This window comes from Gymnodraco acuticeps, unplaced genomic scaffold (genome assembly GCF_902827175.1).
Source record: "Gymnodraco acuticeps unplaced genomic scaffold, fGymAcu1.1, whole genome shotgun sequence".
NCBI lineage: Eukaryota > Metazoa > Chordata > Actinopteri > Perciformes > Bathydraconidae > Gymnodraco > Gymnodraco acuticeps.
The window spans coordinates 1,259,277-1,279,980 of NW_022990042.1; the positions used below are offsets into that span (position 1 = coordinate 1,259,277).

Consider the following 20,704-nt stretch of genomic DNA (forward strand, 5'->3'; position numbering starts at 1 on the left):
TTTACATTGATCACACCTGGGTCGATGCTGGACGTCATCTCCACGTGAGGCTCGTCCCTTGTTCCTGTGAGCAGAAGGATATTTCAAACGAGGGCGTGACCTCACCTAAGTTGGATTGTCAGTTTTTCCACCGAGGCTTTCCTCTCGTCTGCGGTGGTTTGGGTTCTCTGCAGAACGTCTCGGAGTTCCCGCAGCTGCTCCAGAGTCTCGGTCAGCTCGGTGCGCACCGCCTGCAGCTGTCCCTCCAGGACCTGCAGTCGCTGGGAGACGTTGCTCGTGTCGGCCTCACAACGGTGCAGCTGCTCCTCCAGGTCCATCACTGGAGGGGCAAGAAGGAAACATTACTTTATGCACATATATGCAGTTTTTAAAGCAAGCGCAAACCCACTAGAAGTAAGGAATATACTTCCTTCCCATGCTAGTAGATAAGTATGTTTTTCTTCTAGTGTTTCACCTTCAGAGTCATAAATGCCCCAGAAAGGAGGGTTAGTAAAGGACAATGGTCCTTTCTTATTAAGTGTCTCTTTCATTCCCTTAAACCAGAGTTGCCGATTGTTGGAGCAGTGAGAGACTCAGAGCTGTTTGGTTGAGTTTTATTTTGGTTCTGTGGAGCTTGAATTGTGAACCGTGAGATAAAATGACAGTTTTTCACAATGGATTCTGGTGACTGTGAGGAAAGTATATCATGGGAATAGGATATTAAGAACGGTTTGATGAGTTGTATTTATAATGATATGATAGTTTGAATGAAGTGTGTGACACGATGATTATGGAGGTAAAATGGATGTTTCTGTCAATGGAGTCTGGTGGCTTTGGGCACAGCCCATAACAGTTTCTTTTCACATCTAACTTAATTAAATAAAAATGTATTTAAACCAAACCAGAGTTTGAGATTGTTAGAAAAGTGTAGAGACAAATAAATGTGGTTTTATTGAGTTGTATTTTCGCTTCTCTTGAGTTTGTGTTTGACACGATGAACAGTGTGTTCAAATACTGTTTCTGTCCAAGGAACCTGGTGGCTTTGGGCACAGCTGTTTCTTTTCACATTTTACTCTGCCGATAAGATTTGTTTAACTCACCAGAAAAGGAGATTGTTGTGTAAAGACATTTGAAATACGAACAAAGATAGTTTTCATTTGTTTAATTGTATTCCCTGAGAACTTTAAATGAAGTGTGTTTCATCATTATCAGAGAATGCCTATCTCTTGAGTCTGGTAGCTTAGTGGAGAGAGTAATGACTGTGTGTCTTGTGTGGTTATAACATGTCATTATTATCCAAATCCCTGTCAATTGATTTATTAGGTATATCACTTCAAAGCGCGTCATTATAGCCTTGTGATGTAAAAAGGACATTTAGCGTGTAAGTTCCATCACTGAGCGTATCCCTTTCCTACCATGACTGTAGCCGAGTCACTTGTCCCGGGAATGAATGCTGATTGTAACATTTCCAACTACAGACAAACGCCTGATGTTAGTGGCTTTTTGTCCAGTGGGAAAGTAGGTCCGTTCTACTGATTTAAAAACCAGAGCCGTGTCTGCTTGTACGGTCTCTTCCCTGAAAAATAAAAACATGTCAAAACGTACCCATGTCACTCTTGCTGTTGAGCAGGCTCCTCAGCTGCTGCAGGCTTTCGTCCAGGCAGCTGATCTGAGAAGTCTTGACGGTGACATCCCTCTGCAGGCGATGCAGCTCCGAATCTTTAGAAACCAGCTCCCCTCGACACTTTACCACCTCTGATTTCAGATGGCTGCAGTAAGCACAAAGAGGAAGCACATACAAACAACCATCAGTGGGTTTGTACAGCAAACAAAAGACGTAAATACTATTTTTGGACAAAAAGCTGCTGTAAAGGGAAGAAAATAAGACCTATGAAGCCTAAAGCAGTATGCACGAGGCATTGCTCCTGCGGCGACATGTTTCCTCACCTCACTGTAAGCATGGCCCCCATCGTAGACCTAAAGGAAGGAAAACCCCTTAGAAACTGTTAAGTGAGCAATGCAAACATGCCCTCTGATGCCGTGTTTAAACCACCATTCAAAAGGTCACAAAAAGAGAAATAACCAGCAGAACTATGGATGAGATAACTCCACAAACACCAGGCTTCTATCTCAGTTTCAAACTAACATCTCAATTGATATGTTTAAGGGTGAGAGGAGCAGGGAGGGAGGGCTGCTTCATGCCTGCAGACAAATGGGATGTGGTGTAATCATAAGACTGTCCCACAGACTGCTGAGGCGTTTGATTGCCTTTGCTGCGGGTCAAGAAGAACAGCACGCAAAAAACATTCTGTTAAAAATAGCAACAAACAAAAGCCCCACACAAAGAGTGCTGGGAAATACACTCAGCACTACAAGTGTGTACCTTCAGGCTATTTCTTTTTCTTTCTTAAAATAGAAAAGAGACTACATTTTGATTTTTCCAACAAAAATAAGTGAAAGGAACATTGTATGCTTTAAGTGGCGAGGAGCAGGGCGTCATTGTATTCTTGGTCAAATACTATGATGCTGCTAGAAAAAACACAACGGATGGAATAGATAAGACTAATGTTGCCCTATAATGCTCATGTTCAGATCAGTATGTAGTGTCTCTACATGTCTCCATGCTTTAATGTTCAAAACGCTCTTTATCTCTCTCACACTGCCTGTGCTGCAGCACCTCTTTTCACCCTCTGTCTGAAACCAGAGCCCAGTCTGCTCTGATGACCGCTTAGAGTGGTACCGCCCCTTAGCCTATCACGAACAATGGGGAAGAGAAAACACTAAAAAGCAGAATACCGCTGAATGACTGTTTCTGATGACAGCTGATCAGACTTTTGACAGTTTGTTTCCGCACTCATGTACCCTGTGCTAATACCAATACATGCTAACAGTAATTGTAACATCAGTAGCAGCAGTCTGTTACTTGTTTAACAAAAACCTGCACACAAATAACACCCTGCATTATCTCTTTATACTGGGTCCTGCATGTTTGAGACCCAAGAACCATTTCTACTGACAGAATGCATATACAGCAGGGGTAGCCAACACGGTGCCCGCGGGCACTCAGTCGCCCGCCGGGGCAACGTGAGGCGCCCGCCGGGGCAACGTGAGTCGCCCGCGGGGCATGTTCTAAAAATAGCTCGCCAAGCAAATCCAAAATGTATAAAATACACAAAACAAAAAAGGAAATGTAATTAAAAGAATCTACCCTATGCATAAACGAAACCTAAATCATAGCTAACTCTATCTACTTACTACAACTCTATATCTATCTAACACCCCTCCTCCCCCCACCCCCACAATGAATATCGACCAATCACGTTCTTGCTTGATTTGCAGGACCAGCGTTGCAGTCAGGAAGAAAAGCAATGTGGCACCTCCCCGTGATTTTCCTTCTGGCAGAATCTACACAACACATCAGCCCCATTGAACAGCCTATCGTGCAGCCTATACAGCACATGAGGGGCAGAGTTTTACTGTGTGTGTTGCAACTTGCATATTTATTTATTCCACTTGACGCACACACACGCATGGCGTATTCTCCAGGGGGGACAGGGGGGACATGTCCCCCGCTCTTTTCGAAATCCTGTTTGTGTCCCCCCACATTACAAATATGTTTATTATTATTTTTTAACGCCGTTAAGCCGTCATCGCCATGGAGGAGCACACAGCCTGTGTGTGTGTGTGTGTGTGTGTGTGTGTGAGAGCACCCCTTTTTCTATTTAATATAGATAAAGTAAGAAATCATTCCAGTGTGTACTATAGGACAGTACAAAAAACAGTAAACAGTGTAAAAGGGGAGTGATTAGTAAAATATGCATAAATAAAAAGAAAGAATGCTAACTGGGTAACATAAGATAAGAATAAACAAGTTTAAATGATTTGTTATTGGTTGTGATCATATTCTAAAGATGTTTGGATCATTGAAAGGTATACAGCTCCCTTTCATCTGAGTGTTGAGAGCTGTATCCATAAATTCATTTTGTGCTCATAGTGCACCAGATTGATGCATTTCACTTCAACATTTAAAAAAAAAATGTTCCCGGGGGAGCATGCCCCCGGACCCCCCTAGAGGAGGTGAGGACCCCCCTAGAGGAGGTGAGGTCCACCCCCAAAATTAAGCAGGTTAAAATAATTAAATTGCATACATGTTCTTTTAGTAAACACTGAAAACGGGTCCCACAGACCCAAACAGCACACAAAGGTTAAAGGTCAGCATATAATAATGTTAAAATGTGCTAAATATATACACTGCAAAAAACAAAAAAAGAGGAGTAAAAGTAGCTCACGACTTGTTTTATTTTTTTAAAGTAGCCCTCACCCTAAAAAAGGTTGGTGACCCCTGATATACAGTATATGCCTGTTTAGACTTTATTGATGACAGTGTTGAAAGGGCGCTATAGAGGGCATGAAATGCGTCAATTCTAACCTACGTCAGTACATGGGCCGCAAGATCTAACCACTGTGCTATGGGGCGGCCTGATTGTGATCTCTTTTGAACACCGGAAAATATTTATTTAGCTTAATGTTTCAGGGAAAGCGGAAATGTACTCCTGTAAACTGACACTTAGGATTTATCTAATTATAAGAATGAATGGAAATGATGATGTATTGATGTTTTGCTGACAAACTTTCACACTCACTCTGAGAGACGTTTTTCATGTTTGTACAGGTTGTACTAACAAGACGGACAGTGTCAAAAGAGTGAAATAAAATAAAGTAACTTAGTGGTCCCATGATTCTGCATCTTAACCACATCTCGTCCCTGTGTGGTGTGTGGGGGTGTGTGTGTGTGTGTGTGTGTGGTGTGTGTGTGTGTGTGTGTGTGTGTGTGTGTGTGTGTGTGTGTGTGTGTGTGTGTGTGTGTGTGTGCTCTTCTCACCCCACACTCTCTGCCAGCTGTGTGTTCTGCTGGGTGACCTCCTGCAGCTCCCCCTCTCTCCTCTGGACGTCCTGCTCCCTGCTCCTCAACTCGCCCTGCAGAGACGCCCGGGCCCGCTCCAGCTGCTGCTCCACACTGGACACCTGCACACAAACCACATTTATTGCAGCCATTATTCACTGTTCTATTGTACCAAACTGGAGAGATCTAAGGACTGAAATGAAGAAAGACAATAAAGAAACCCTGGCCCAAAAAATTCATTATTTTAAAGTAACATTGTCTTGCTTACAAAGACCTACGGAAAGAGCATTAAAATTAAACATTTGGATTATTTTGCATTTGTTTTGAATTGTCAGTATTATGCGCTTAACCTAATAGTTTGATTTATTCTGACCATGTATTTATTCTCGACGTCTTTGTTCTCAAAAAGGGTGTATCAAATGTATTTGTAATTTTTTTACTTATTTTCCACATTTTATCTTTATTAAAACACTTTGACTTACAATTTTAATATTGTTATTTCAACTCTACTCGGAATGGTATTCAAACTTTTTCTCAATATTTCCTTCAGCTTCAACCGCAAAACGGAAAATAAATCCTGCTTCTTGTTTTTTTTTACTTCATGTCTTACCCTTCTGTTTAGGCCTGACTCGTAATCAGAACAGAGATGAACACGGTCTCATCCTTTAGGCCAGGGGTTCCCAACCTTTTTCCACGAGAGCCCCCCCAAATTACTGGAGGTTGCGCGAGGGGGGGCAACAGACAAGGCAACAGCGGTAATTAAAGTTTCAAAGTCTCAAAATGCTACTGTAACAAACTGGATGAATGTGAAGTATGTTGTTAAAGGAGGATGAAAGCGTAATTAAGGAGCACTATTGGAGTGACTTTGATGGTTATTGGACTCAGGATTCATTCATTTGGATTCCCGCTGTATGAAGAAATGAAAGGACGGCGCAAGTGGAAACAATTCACAAAGGGATTAAACTGTTTAAAACACATGCTCAAAGTAAACCGGATTTTGCCGATGTGTTTATGTGGATTCAAAAGTCGTAAATAATCTACAAAATGGAGGAGACCGATCTGATCGGAGCAGCTGTGACAAATAATCAAACTGGAACCAGCATGGACAATGACTGTTTTAAAAATGCGCTTATCCAGAAAAGCCCGGTTTGGACACTTTACGGGCAGAAGAAACATTTCTAGAAATAATTATACATTTCTGTCTTTTTATGCCTATATTAGCTACTAACTTGAATTTTTATTAAAAATTAATTAATACATTATTTTTTATACTTTATTGTAATGTAGAGACAAGGCTTTTAGCGACAATCATGTATTGTGTAACAATTATATGTAAATTAATTCATTTTAAAAAGTCTAAATATGATATTAGGCCTCAAATCATCTGAGGCCTGGCGCACCCCCTGCGATCTTTGGCGCCCCCCCGGTTGGGAAACACTGCTTTAGGCAATCTGTTGTCTAGTGTGTTAGCAGGGTCCCTCTTCTCTACAGAGAGGCTCCACATGACTCTCCCTGAGCTCACTGAATGGAGACTGTTGTCCTCTGTTTGCTGTGAAGGACAGAAAGTACAACCAGCTCCTAAAATGTGCTGAGCTGGAAAATAAATCTCATGCTAACACAGATATATTCTTTCAAGCAATGACAGTGATTCAGTTACAGTTTTTATCAGTGAACTTAATGCTACAAAATAGAATAGACATTTGCATTAATCTGCTGCTCTCTGTGAACGTCTGTCACCTTATGTCATTAAATAAAAAGCATTTTGCAGTATTTCTGTCACCCTCTAAAGATGGCCAACTGGAAGCCTTGAACAAATCATTAAAAACCAAGATAAAAACACTTAATAACAGTTCATTAATCACGTGCATTGATCTTACATTTTCAGAGAAACAAGCCTCTGGAGAAACACTAACTAAAGGGGAAAGTGCTTCATTTATTTTTGAAATAGAAGAACATTCAAAGGCTCTATTGTCATCTGCACAATAGCAGAAGGAGTCATGTGATCACATTTTTTAAATAAGCCAATAAAACTTCCATATTAGGTAGGTTTCCAGTGACAGCTTGTTCACGTTTTGGCCAGCATACTAGGCACCTCGAACAATGCAATATAGAATATAATTGAGACGTAAAAATACATTTTTTTAAATGCAAGAAGAAATAGAAATGCAAAAATGTAAAAGAATGACTCTATGGTGCATTGCTTTTGACGAGGAGCCTTCTTTGGATAATTCTGAGCTGACTGCAATAACCTAAATGGTGGTGAAGACAACAACTCTCATAATCCTACGCTACTTCCTAGCAAACAAGAGATATTGTGCATTTGACTTTCTCCAGCTGACCTGTTCCTGCAGCTGGCTCTGACTCTCCTCCAGCTCCGAGATGTGAGCAGAGCTCTCGGTCAGCATGCTCTGCTGCTGCTGCAGAGAGAGCTGCAGCTGCAGGTTCTGCTCACCAGAGCTCTGACACACCAGGGTGGTGCTGTGGAGCTTCTCCTGCAGGGAGGACACCTGAGGAGGGAGGAACAGGGGGGAGGAACAGGGGAGAGGATCAGGGTTGCATACAGAAAAGGAGAGGAGAGAAGATCGAGATATTAGTGTGTTCACGCTGTACCTTGTCTTTGTTCTTCTGCAGCTCACTCTCATAGTTCTTCGTCACCTCCTCCATCTGCTGCAGGTAGAAGACCAGCTCCTCTCTGCACTCTGACAGAGACGTCTGCAGTTCACTCACCTGATGTACAAACACATGGAAGGTGCTTACAAGTGTTTATGCTGGAATTCATTCAATATACCAGATGTTTTTGTACATCTAAAGGTCCAGTGTGTCAAATGAAGTGGCATTGTGCAGCAAGGTCGCAGATTGTAACCAACTGGATCCTCCGCTCACCCTTCCCTTTCTAAACGTGTAGAGAATTGGCCTTTATGTGCCGTAAACCCGTGAAAAGACCTCTCTGGAGTGTGATTGGTTTGTCCGTTCTGACTGAGCTACTGTAGAAACATGGCAGACTGTGAAGAGGACCTGCTCCATATACAGATATAAAGCCCCCCCCCCTATCTAAGCTAAAGACAGCACCAGGATTCTTGGTGAGTGTACACAAATAAAAACATAGCATAGTGTTTTCCATTTCTGCCAATAGACCTTTTAATCTAACAGTTTGTCTTTGGTAACATGTCTTTGTGCAAACCTTGGTGGCAGACTGAGTCGCCTGCTCTTCCAAACTCTTCAGCAACTCCTCGTTGTGTTGCACTTCATCCTGCCTCTGCTGTAATTCAATCAAAACAAATAGAAAACACCTGGATGAAAAAGGTACAATCTTTCAACCAACTTCAGTCCTTATTTTAACTTTCACATTTTTATTCAATATCACTATTTGAACTCTTAAAAGCCCATTGGTCCATAAGACAAGAGAGTGCTTCAGAAAACCCCACAAATATCAACTTTTTGTCCCATAGGACAAAAGATGGCTACATATTGTTTTGAAGCCCTTGCTTTAGATGGAAAGCTTGATATATTACAATGTATGATTGTATGATGTAATGGCCGTGGGATAAAACATTTTGTGGACATTTTGGACCTTAAGGGTCTTTTGTAAGTGTATTTTGAATACACACTTTATTGAACTTTAGCTGAGGTAAAAAATCCTAAATAAGAATACATTGAAATGAAAACCAGACCAGAGTCTATGCCATATGCATTAAGACACCCAAAGTTATCCAAAGGGTCAAAGTAGTTGTAGCTTAATCTGAAATGGTTCCTGTGCTTGGAAAGGCACAGATATGCTTCTACATAGTGTAAGACTGTCCTGACCTGTGTGAGTTGTTCCACGGAGCTCTGCAGCAGGAGAGCAACCTCCTGAGCCTCGTCTCTCTCCGTCTGGACTGAGCTTAGATTCTGCTCCATCTCCAACACCCGAGTCTCAGCCTCCTCCACACACAGCTGAAGCTGCAGAGGACAGGAAACACACAGTTTATAGTGATGAATGAAACAGAATCAGGGGGGCTGCAGAGTGGAGAAGTAGATCACCATTTCTATTCTGTGCTGATGCTCAGTCAGTTGGTGCGATTGAGAGTTTTGACAGTTCTCCAAAGACTGCTGGTACTCCTTCTGCTTTTTACTCATCATTGACTGGTAATGCTGAACAGTGGCCTTTTTCTCCTGTAATTACAAAAAGAAAGACACTAAATAACAACGCTTTTTCGGCAAAAAATGTAAATGGTGGCGTTAGAGAATACATTTAGCATGTTTAAATGATAACCTGTGTCACGTAAAAAACGCATTAAGATCGACAGATTGATTTCAAAGACCTTGTATGTATATTTTTATAAAACATACATACAAGAGTCAACAAAACCATTCATAAAACAAGTTGGAGCCAATATATATTTATCACTTCATCCTCTCTAATAATGCTATGAGGAATGTGTGCTACATTGTCATAACTTGGCATGCATGAAGAACGGCCCGATTGTGAGCTCAGTGAGCTCAGTGAGCTTGACCTTTGGCCAAATTCAAACAAAATGTGCTAGAGGCGTGAAATGCGAAAGGAAGGCTTAGAAAGAGTGTGTGCGTGTGCGTGTGTGTGTGCGTGTGCGTGTGTGTGTGTGTGTGTGTGTGTGTGTGTGTGTGTGTGTGTGTGTGTGTGTTACCAGTAGCTGATTCTCCAGCTCGGTGTTGGTCAGAGCAGCCTGACTGTAAGCAGAGGTCTTCTCCTGTAGCTGTTTCTCCAGCGCAGCCACACGTGCACTTTTTCTTTTCAACTAAGTAAAACAGAGATAAAAAACAATGAGTAAGAACCTATAATCGGCTCTAACCTTTTTTTTATATTGACAATATGCTTATTTTTCATGGCCGAGATGGCTTTTGTCAAATCCATGAAAAATAACAAACGAGTGATCGTAAAAATGCTATTTGTATTATCAATGCTCTGAAATAATAGTGACTGGATTTGGGAAATCAGGCTACGTGCAAAAGTTTTAAGATCTCCTTACCTCAAAACATTGTTTTTCTTATATTTAGAGTCAGTAAAATATCTGACCTTGACTAGTGACTTATATCTCCCAAAGTCTGTCACTAAAGTTGTGCCCTGCTGAGAGGGTGGCGTCCGTGCACTGAAATCTGAGATTCAAAAGAGCCCCAGGGAAACTTATGTAGACATTTTATAGCTCCCTTTACCTACAAATTGACAGGAACATTTGATTTTCTATGTGGTAGACCCATGTTTAATATAATACGGGTCTGGATACAGTAAAATATATCAAAGAAATGATGACGAGGATGACAGAGAGGACGTGAAACCTCACCTCCTTCTCTTTGTCGGTGGTGTGGCTGACTCTGTCCAGCAGCTCTGAGTGGAGGCTCTGGTAGTGGGAGGCTCTCTGGGCCATGGAGCTCTGCAGGGTGGAGGTCTCCTCCTGGGACCTGCTGAGACGCTCCTGCAGCCGCTCCACCAGGCTGCTCTGTCTGCTCCGCTCTGCTTCCATCAGCTGCAGGGCGCGCAGCAGCTGCTGGTAGCCTTCACCTGCCAGGGGGGCCACCATGGGGGGCCACGGGGAAGAGAGGACAGGAATTACTCTTTAGAAAAAAAATGATATATGCAATTTTTTTACTTTCACATTTTAACAACAAAAATCTATTTTTCTTTACAAGGTAAGGCGAAATTGTAGGTTGGAGGCGCTCGATAAGCTTTTTTCTCTGTTGTATTTTTAATAATCAGACGTCCGATTACTATCATCCTTCATTTGAATAAAATAGTACAGTTAGTTCAAATGACTAAGATTGAAAACAAATTGAAATTCATTGACCTTGATTATAATAAAATGATTATAGGTTTGAAAGATGTTTGAAACAGGAGGGGGAATGGAAATGTAAATACGTAAATGTATAAAATATATAACTTGGGTCTAGTCATTTTTACACACATTTAACATATTACACCTTTAATTACCATGCAAGATTTAAATAGTTTCATTCTTTCACCTAGAGGTGACTAAATACATTTACTCAAGTACTGTACTTAGTACTTCTACTCCACTATTGTTCAGAGGTAAATGGTGTACTTTTACGCCACTACATGTATCTGTTAGGGATTAATTTTGTCTTTACTCCTAGACATTTAACCTTATTTTGTGTGTTGACATTTACGACCATCCCTGCTTCTAATCTCCCGTAAGGAATGTGTTGATGCAGTCGTATGTTGATACTAGGTTTTACAGCTTGACCTACAGGCCATAGGGAGGTTTTGCGAGTGTGAGAACGCTAGCTTCTAAGCTCCAGAGATGGGAGAGACATCTCCTGTGTCTGCAGATGTGTTTACGCCCATCCCCAATATGTGGATTTGACTCTCTGTAAACTAGTTAAAAGGTCTACTAAGATGCGAGGCTGATCAGATTTGACATGGCAAACCACCCGTGCAGTCAGAACCTTTGACTGTGTGACTTGTGATGTGAATTTCTCCGGCCGATGCTTGTATTAAATATCAGTGTTTGACATCAGAACTCCTGCTCGTCCCGTGTCTCCTTCATGAGTCGGTGACTCCCACTGCATTGCTACACAGAAGTTTCCTCCACGGTATCTCATACCTTTAGTTACTTCACAGATGTGGATGAATGATGTGAAATCTAATCAAGTGTTGAATCAGACTTTAGTTCCACCTGGAGTAAATCCACCAGCTACCCTGCAGTATACAAAGTCATTCAAACTAGCTGCACCTTTACCAGCTTTGAGAACACTTTCATGATCAATCATTATAAAACATATCATATATATTATTCTGAAATGGACCAATCTGCACAACGAATACTTTTACTGTCACTACTTTCACTATATTTTGATGCTGATACTTTTCTACTTTTACTTGAGGAACATTTTGACTACACTCTGGTACTTCTACTTTTACTACAAGATCTGAGTACTCCCACTTTTACTCAATGTACAATTTCTACTGCTTCCACCTCTGCTTTCACCTCATGAGCAAAAGGTATGCAGAATGAGCTTCTCATTCTTACTCCATGAAAAGTGGTGTATATAGTGTCATTCAAAAGGACCTTGCAAGGGGAGGCAGAAAACTTCACATCTCTGTTAACTGACACGGATAACTCCGAGGTCTCAGCATACCTGGCTTCAGATTCAGTAGGTGTGCAGTTCCTGAATAGTCCACTGGGGGAAGCATGCAGGGCCTGACACACAGCGTCCCCACCACACCCTGAAATAAAAAGAAACAATATTAGACAATAGTGAACAAAGAATTATATATTATAGGTAGATATACGGTCTGAATTTATTTTAGCTTTACATTTATGCTACTTTTATTTATTTTAATGTTGACACCTGATTTATAAAACAAAAATACTGCGTTTGCTTTTAATTAATGTGTTAAATAAAACAGCATTTGTCAACTATATTATTCTGTAAACCTAAAATATAAGAGGACACATTTTTGATACAAAATGTATTCTTTTCTAAGGTTACATTGTTCTGTTGTGTTGTGTTAAACACTTCAGTAAAAAACAACTTATTGATATTTATCTTCTCTTGTATTTATTTGCAATGCATTTGACATTGAGGTAATCCAAAAGTAACGGAAAGCAATCAGATTACATTACTTTTATATTGTGATACTCAATACTATTTTGATAGATTAGGTTACTGATTACTTCTTTCTTTTGAACAGGTATTGAGTAATTGTAACAGATTACATTTGGAAAGTAACCCTCCCAACCCTGTTAATATAGCAACTACTTGTGGACATTCCCTGGTACACCAAAGCAAATAGCTCATGATGTAACCATGAGGTCACTGTTGCAGACTTCACAGAATCATGGGACATTAGGTCACAAACAACACTGATTTGTGTATAGTACTCCTCTGGACCTCTCGTAGATGCAGCAGGGTCAGCGTGGCCTCCAGGCCGGCCAGCTCCGCCTCCCTCTGCTGGGCCTCCCTCTGGCTCTGGACCAGGCTCTGCTCCTGCCTCTGGGTCAGAGTTTGCAGGTTCTCCAGATCTGTTTGCAGAGAGGCCAGCTCCCTGAACTCAGCGCCCCGCTCCGTTAGCTGCCGTTCCAGGTGTAAGGCCTTTCGTCCGGCCTCCTCCAGCTGAGCCTGCAGGCCAGCAGCTGCAGACCTGGCCTGCCACGCCTCCTCCGTCAGCTGGCTGCAGGCAGACAGGGGGTCATTGGGGATAGAATGTGTTAGCAAGCAAATCAAAGCTTTTCTTTCTCAAAGATTTGACTGATAATGACAAAAGGTCAGAAAGCCACCTATGTGTTTCTACAAACATCAAATAAGGTTACGTACCAGATTGTCTGACTCTGTTGGACCTTTCCCCTCTCCAACAGAGAGCACTTCACCTCCAACTGCTCCTTCTCTCTGTCACACTCAATGAGACTCTCTTTCAGTTTGCTCTCACTCTCCATCACCTTGAAAACACAAAGAAGGAATGGCATTTTTGGCTTTAATGTGCAACATTAAAGCAGTAATTTAAAAAAATATATATATATTAAAATATATATATGAATATACTGTTCTTTGAAGATGTGAAGATGATGCTTTTTGTAGTGTGTTCTATAGGTTTCTGTGCATGTAAAGGGTCTGCAAAGGCTAAAATCCCTGTGTTCCCTCCAGAGGGAGTTTCTCTCCCACTCTCCCCCCCCCCCTGCCTGAAACGCCTTCATTGGATTACTTTGTTTGCTATCATAACTTAGTGACATCACTATGTAACACTTGCGCTTCTATTGGCTAGTGCTCCAACACATTGTATTGATAGGCTAAGGGGCGGGACATCTCTAAGCGGTCGACCAGTCACAACAGAGTCAACCAGCTAACCAATCAGAGCAGACTGGGCTCTGGTTTCAGACAGAGGGTGAAAAGAGGTGCTGCAGCACAGGCAGTATGAGAACAATAAAGAGCTTTTTGAACATTAAAGCATGGAGACATGTCCCAGGAGAGACACTACATACTGATAAGAACCTGACAATGAGTAAAAAGGGCCCCTTTAATAATTAAACCATTAAAATAAATAATGTTTACCCTCTGAAATTTTATAGAAACAGTAGCCCTATACTCTTTGAAGGCTTCTTTGAGTTTCTCTGCATTTTGAAGTGCTTGGTTCCTTTGTTGCTCAGCCCTGTAAGGGATGAGAGAGAGAAAAGGTCATTAACAAAAACTCTAACAATAACTAATGTAAAAGTCAATCAGAAACATCAATAGAGTATGTGATTCTTTTCAACTTGAGATCCTAGTATGTCCCTTCAGGTACCACTAGTTATGATGAGAGAAATCATAGTGTTGCAGATACATTTGAGGTTTATGTAATTTCCCAAAACTTAAGAACTGTGATCTGTACTATAATAAAATGAAACTGTGTGCGGTACCCAGACAAAGAATCACCGTTTGCACAGAGCTGTCTTGGTGTCCAGCTCTTCTCTGAGCGCGCTCACGTCCTCCGTGAGATTCGCCACCAATATGTCACTGTGGGCGGCTGCTTCCTGACTGCAGTCTGCCCTCAGCTCTGTTGCCCTGGAAACACACGGCACAGGACATTAAAGCTAGGTTTGATAGGAGGTTTTATTATGAAAATAATTGAAAGATAAAATGGAAAAAATTAAAAGCCACTTCAAGCATGCCTAATTAGAGTATTTATAGGAATACATCAAGGGTATATATGGACAATTGTAGTGTTATGAATGACTAACTGTTCCCAAGAGCACATTACATGACTTTAAATGCACCATTTGTTCTGCCTCAGAAGGCCCCTTCTGTGAAGGTATTTAGAACAATAAAAAGGACAGAATTTGGGGGCAGTTTTTAGGAGCCTATGATCCTGGGAGTTTGTTATTAGATTCTCCAGGTTACATATTTTAGTATTGTTTGAGGAAATAAAGTTTTATGACATTTCTAAAAATATTCACTTAAGACTAGTTCCTGGAAAATATAAAAGTTATCCAGAAAGCATCTTAGAACCTAAAGATTCTTAGGTGAACAATTGTGACGAGCAGGGTGGAGGTCTATAAAGAAGAGTTACTTATTGATTGATTGATTACTTAAGCAAAATGGCAACAAAGGAGGTAGGAGACATATTCTCTATTTGAACTCTTTTGTATTCATGTTTGTGGTATATCTCCTACATCTACTGCCGAACGCAATAACTATTTAAGAGTGTAAGAGATCACAACACTTGTATTTTGCGAGTAAAAAAATATAAAAAGCGTGAGCTGGTTTACAGATTAGAGAATAATTCTCCCTTACTCCTAAAATATTTAACCTTTTTGCCTGTTGACGTTTATGACCAACCCTGAGTTATCTGTCTTAAGGAATGGGAGGCCTCAGCAAATGTTGATGTTCCCAGTTTTATGACCGGGCAACTATCGGTCACAGATGGTTTATGATTGTGAGAATGCTGGCTTCGAGCCTAATGCTGCGTTCACACCGGACGTGATGCGAATATTCGCTTCGCTCTAATCGCTCCTATCGCATCGCTCTAGTCTAATGGTGCGTTCACACCGGACGCGATGCGAATATTCGCTTCGCTCTAAACGCTCAAGTTTCACCGCGGCTGCCAGCTGTGTTTACTCGCATCATTCAAACAAGACGCGCTCGGGAGCTACAACTACAGCAAAAAGGATAGGTTTCTAACACAGTCAACCAAATGAAATGCAGCATCACCTTGGTTCAATTACAGATTTCTCTAGGTTTAAAAAGTGTTGAACACATTTTACATAATTGAAGTACTCAATGAAAAAAAAAAATCGTATTTAAGTCTATTCATTTACATTTGATTTGGGAAGGTTTATAGTTTTAACATCAATTCGGTATCCAGTGTGTAGAAAATAGGCATGCAATTGTCACAATACAGTTACATAAACAGCGACAGTAATCTGTGTTGAGGGGGGGTACTTTAGTTGTGCAGTTTGAGTCTCCAGCTCTGCTTGAAGCTGACGAATCTGCTCACTCATGAGTGCCAAACTGCTCTTAACCCCCAGCCTGGGGCCTCTGAGGCGGCCCTAAAAAACAACAAACAACAACACACAGGATATGTATTTACAGTTGTACTCATCACACATCTGTAACAGTGGTTATGTTCTCATTGTTGTGCCTTGACATTTCATGTGAAGAGTCAATGGAGCAATGTATTTTGCAACAAAACACTGAAACTACAAACTCTTATGAAACAGAAAATAAATAAAACTACTTTGCATAATTTACTAGCGTATAAAGAATCCAAGGTTTTTTCTGATTTCTTTACAACTTATATTGCCTATCGCTTATATAGAATGTAGTATATACAGTACACACACCATTCTACTGGTCATAATGATATATTTACTGTGTATGTTCCATTGTGTGCAATGCCTGCTTAAACACCTTTCTTTCCCCCAAAGCGGACCCATGCATCTGTCCATGTAAATCCCCATATTTAGAGCCTATATTGAATATTGCCTTTATGTAAGAGATATTGTAAATAGGGGAAATAAAGTGATTAAATGTGACATTTAACATCCATCCATGTATCTATATGCTATAAAGCAGAACATAGACCATTAGAAGATTTCAGCACCTCCATTCAGGGATTATCACCACACCTGAGACCTGGAGGAGGACAGTTCATACTGCATGGCATCGAGGTCGCTGATGAGCTGCATCTGTTCATCCTGCACGCTCAGACAGGCGTTCTCCTGACGCAGCCTGGCAGAAAAAGACTCCATCTCTACTGACTTCAATGAGGCAGACTGAGGGGGAAGAGAGAACACAAGTGTTGATGAGACATGTGTTGCAGTTTGAAAGGATGTACTTTTTATGCCTCAAGTTGATTTTCTCAAGCTAAGCCTAAAGCATTGGCTGTATATACAAAATGGAAGTAGTCACCATGATATGAGCTGTGTGTGTGGACTGCTGTTTTGAACCTTTGAGTTGGGCATTTTCTTGGTTTCACAAACCCGAAATGAGACAAGAAGTGGTGTCTAAGTATAATCTCACGCTGAACCGTTTGACAGTTTGAGCCGGCTTTAATGTACAACTAACTTTCATGAATAGAAAACTCACTGTTCTATAAAAGTTGTAGACAAAAACACAGACAGTACCCTGTGTGGTAATAATAGGTTTAATAGTTTAAAATATGAACATCATGTAATCGAGACAATGAGCAGATTACCTAAATGTTCATCGAGTTCATAAATCAAGTGTGAAGGAGGCTAATTTTCTCATAGACTTCTTTTTTTGCAAATAAATAATAAATTGCCCCCTGCTGCGGGCGGGCAGGGAAGATAGTGGCCGACCCCTCCCACCCTGGACACAAACTGTTCACCCCCCTCCCCTCTGGCAGGAGGCTGCGCTCCATCAGGACCAAAACCTCTCGCCACCTGAACAGTTTCTTCCCCTCCGCTACCGGCCTCTTAAACAAGGCCCGGGCCCCCACTGACACTTTACCTCAGCCACAACGCATTGCATTAATGCACACAATGTTCAAATATTGCTTACTGCACATATTTCATATTCTATAATTCACTGCATTCTATTTCGCTGTAAATTACTGCTTTATTTTATTGCTATCTATCTATACTTTTGTTTACAGTGTTCTTAATATAGTTCGCTATCTGTGTACTTTTTTAAAAAATGTTGTTTTAAATGTTATGTATGCACCATGACATCAAGTCAAATTCCTCTTACGTGTGAACCTACCTGGCAATAAACCCGTTTCTGCTTCTGCTGGTTATTTGAAAGAATGCAGGTTTAAGGAAGTATTTTTTTGTCAAGTCTCAAAAGTTGACTCTTGGTCTAAAAGTAATCAAATTCGTCAAATATGAATCTGCCATGTGACTCAAACCAAACGTCTCAAATTACCCCCATTTAAATATATTCCACACAACCCACAGAAGAGAAGTTTAATATCTACCCACCTATTTCTTCGTTAGAGGGACCAATTATACTTGTTGTACGCTTGCACTCATACAGTATGTAACATGAAAATGTTCGTACGCAATGTACAGCACATCTTGATGGCCGTTTGTAATTCTTTCACCCACAAGCTTGGTGTTTCTTACCTGAGAGATGGGGGAAGGTGGGGTGAGACTGCCAGCAGCAGCACGTCTCTCAGCCGTCCCACTGACAGGGCTCTCCTGGCAAACACAGCCCGACTGGGATGGAGGAACATCAGGTGTCTGCAGGTCGGTGAGGGTTAGGTGCTCGCACTGCTCAGGACTCGTCTGCTCACATTCCCCTCTGTCTTCATGGCCTCCTGACTGACTGTACAGCATATACAAAAGGGGATCAAGAGAGGAGGATGAGGAGTCAAACACAGCATCAGAACTACTCAAATATATTTGACATTTAGATTTAAAACAATAACTCTCTTTCCAACACTGGACGATGTAAACTCACAATACATTCATTGTGATGAATTCCATTATCTGGATAATTGTGAATAGATATTGTATAAAGATAAAGATTTCGTTATAGACAATTACTTTGTCTAAATTGATAATAACAAGCACATATGGAAATATGTTGATATTCATGTTCATTTTGCACTAAAGTTCTAAAAAGAAATTGAAAATAAAAACATTTAAAACTTTAAAACATTAAAAAAACGTTGAAGGAAGAATGCATACACTCGGCTTCTGGAAGATGATTTTCCAGCTCAAAATGTATCCTTCTTGAGTCATACAAATAGTAGAATAGTAAAGGGGCGTGTCCAGAGGGATTCAAATCAGAGTAACAGGGGGGGACATTCAAACAGGGGACACACACTTAAAAAAAGACTTTAAACAATAAAAATGAATGAATAAAAAAGAATTACATTTGGTGAGGAATATTAGCAAAGGGTTATACAACAGTGACAACAATGTGGAATTTGTTTGTATTTCTTCTTTTTTTATATCTGTTACAGAAGTTGAGCAAACATGATTGGGGACACAGCGGCCTACTTGTGCTACAATCGGAGTCATTATTTAGAATTTTGAATATCCTGATTCCTGGGTAAATAACTGTGTTGTTTTATGGTAGAGGGGGATACACATTTAAAACCAAGCTTTTAAAAAATAAGCATTAGACCTTTTAAATACAAAATATATGATATAATGTGTTGGGGACCTAAATGGCACCGAATGCTAGGAATGACCACTTCACTGAAATAAATATATACAGACAAGTTACAAGAAAACAAAGCAAACTGAAGTGGGAGGATAGAAAGCATAGCTTCAGAAATATATTGCAAGTTATCCAATCATATCGATTTTGGTCAAATACATCAAATATTATTGCAAAATAAATACAAACTTTATGTTAATTACGTTTTTGTTTTTTTATTAAACCAAATTACAATAATTTCAAGTCTCAAGGTAACATATTATGGGCTCATGTACAGGGGCTGAAATAGCAATACAATACCAACAAATAAAAAGACATACACAGGTCACAATGCAATTTCCTATAACACTAAACAATCATTTGTCAAGATTAACTAAAGCCTTATAAATCTGGTTTTTATTCTAAAAATGCATATTATTGGTTAACTGAACTAATTAAAGTCAATACCAGAAAAGTTGATTAACATACGTTTGTGTAATCTGTTAGGGAAATATTCCTGAATGACCTATATTATATATTATATTTATATATATGACCACAATAAATACTTTAGAGATTTGGGTCCATCTGTCATTTCTGTGTGACTGCTTATGTTTGTTGTGTTTTCCCTTGTTTTGTTGTTTTATTAATGTGATCATCTTGTATGCTCTGCAGAAAGGGAATCTGCTGTAAACCATTATTAACTTGTCACACTCGCATCAAATGAGCAACGTTGGATACTTGTTGTAAGTATTCTCTCGCATACATATACAATGAATGCGTGAAAACTCTTTGTAATACCCTGAACTGGTGTCTGTGGTTTCTCTCAGTGGCAGAAGTGCTGTTGTAGACATTAGCAGAAGGTTCACTGTGTGTCTGAGTCCATGTCATGCAGTGTGCTGCTCACCTCAGTTTCTGTCCCACACTGATCAGACTGAGCTCTGTCAGTAGAAGCAGATTCCTCAAACTGACCACATCTTCGGTTAAACTCCTCTCGTTCTCAAACATTAGAGTAACGATGAGTACATGGTAACTACTCAACAACTTGTCGACTTGGTGAGGTTGGCTTTAAGTTGCAACATATCTAACGTGAATGTTTGGAAAAGTGAAGAACACCCACAACTAAGTTATATCCTCAACAAATCGGTAAGTTAATAGTTAGCATGGCACACTAGCAGCTAGCTTAGCCACACTCGATAAATGTAAACAAAGATGCTTAACAGGTGGCTAGCTAATTCGCATTATCGTTCCAAAGCCTATAACCTACCGAACAACCTCACTAACAACATTTACGTTCCGAGTATAATATTAAATGTTTTCAGTCATTGTAAACGTTTAAAATATATGTATTTAAAACTTCTAGTTCAACAAAACTTTCCAGGATACCCGTGTAGAAGCAATGTAGCCGGAACAATTTGTATTTTAAGTCCCCGCCCACGCCTTAACAACACCTTTTGTGATTGGACGAACAGAAGCTGTGTGCGCATTGATTGGTGGAGAGGGTTGCTAATTACAGTAGGCGCGAACACTGGCGCCTGCGCTGAACTGTCACTTTTCAACGGTAGTTTTGGCCCTAGAGTTAAGATTCTTTTGACAAAAGCATAATAAACAAACAATACAGATCAACACCATCAATCCATTCAGAACAGATATGTGAATAATAAAAGAACAGATTAAATTACAACAGTTGATTCATTTAAATTTAAATTAAATTCTGTGTCTTTAATTATGGCAGGTTTAAAAAAATATATAGAGGCGAATTTCAAG

At 40.3% G+C, this 20,704-nt stretch overlaps 1 protein-coding gene across 1 annotated transcript in view; it reads right to left on the bottom strand.

Annotated features, from left to right (window-relative positions):
• Positions 1-20,364, bottom strand: part of ccdc18 (coiled-coil domain containing 18) — a gene marked incomplete in the record, with an annotated part of 27,259 nt that extends 6,895 nt beyond the window's left edge. Inside the window, 19 exon segments of the mRNA XM_034215401.1 lie at positions 106-319; positions 1,585-1,748; positions 4,862-5,004; positions 7,222-7,389; positions 7,493-7,609; positions 8,064-8,141; positions 8,687-8,821; positions 8,903-9,034; positions 9,526-9,636; positions 10,180-10,397; positions 11,993-12,080; positions 12,749-13,028; positions 13,172-13,293; positions 13,904-14,000; positions 14,264-14,392; positions 15,770-15,876; positions 16,456-16,602; positions 17,914-18,115; positions 19,845-20,364. Of these exon segments, the coding sequence (XP_034071292.1) occupies positions 106-319; positions 1,585-1,748; positions 4,862-5,004; positions 7,222-7,389; positions 7,493-7,609; positions 8,064-8,141; positions 8,687-8,821; positions 8,903-9,034; positions 9,526-9,636; positions 10,180-10,397; positions 11,993-12,080; positions 12,749-13,028; positions 13,172-13,293; positions 13,904-14,000; positions 14,264-14,392; positions 15,770-15,876; positions 16,456-16,602; positions 17,914-18,115; positions 19,845-19,945 (2,753 nt within the window).
• Positions 20,365-20,704: the final 340 nt, after the last annotated feature.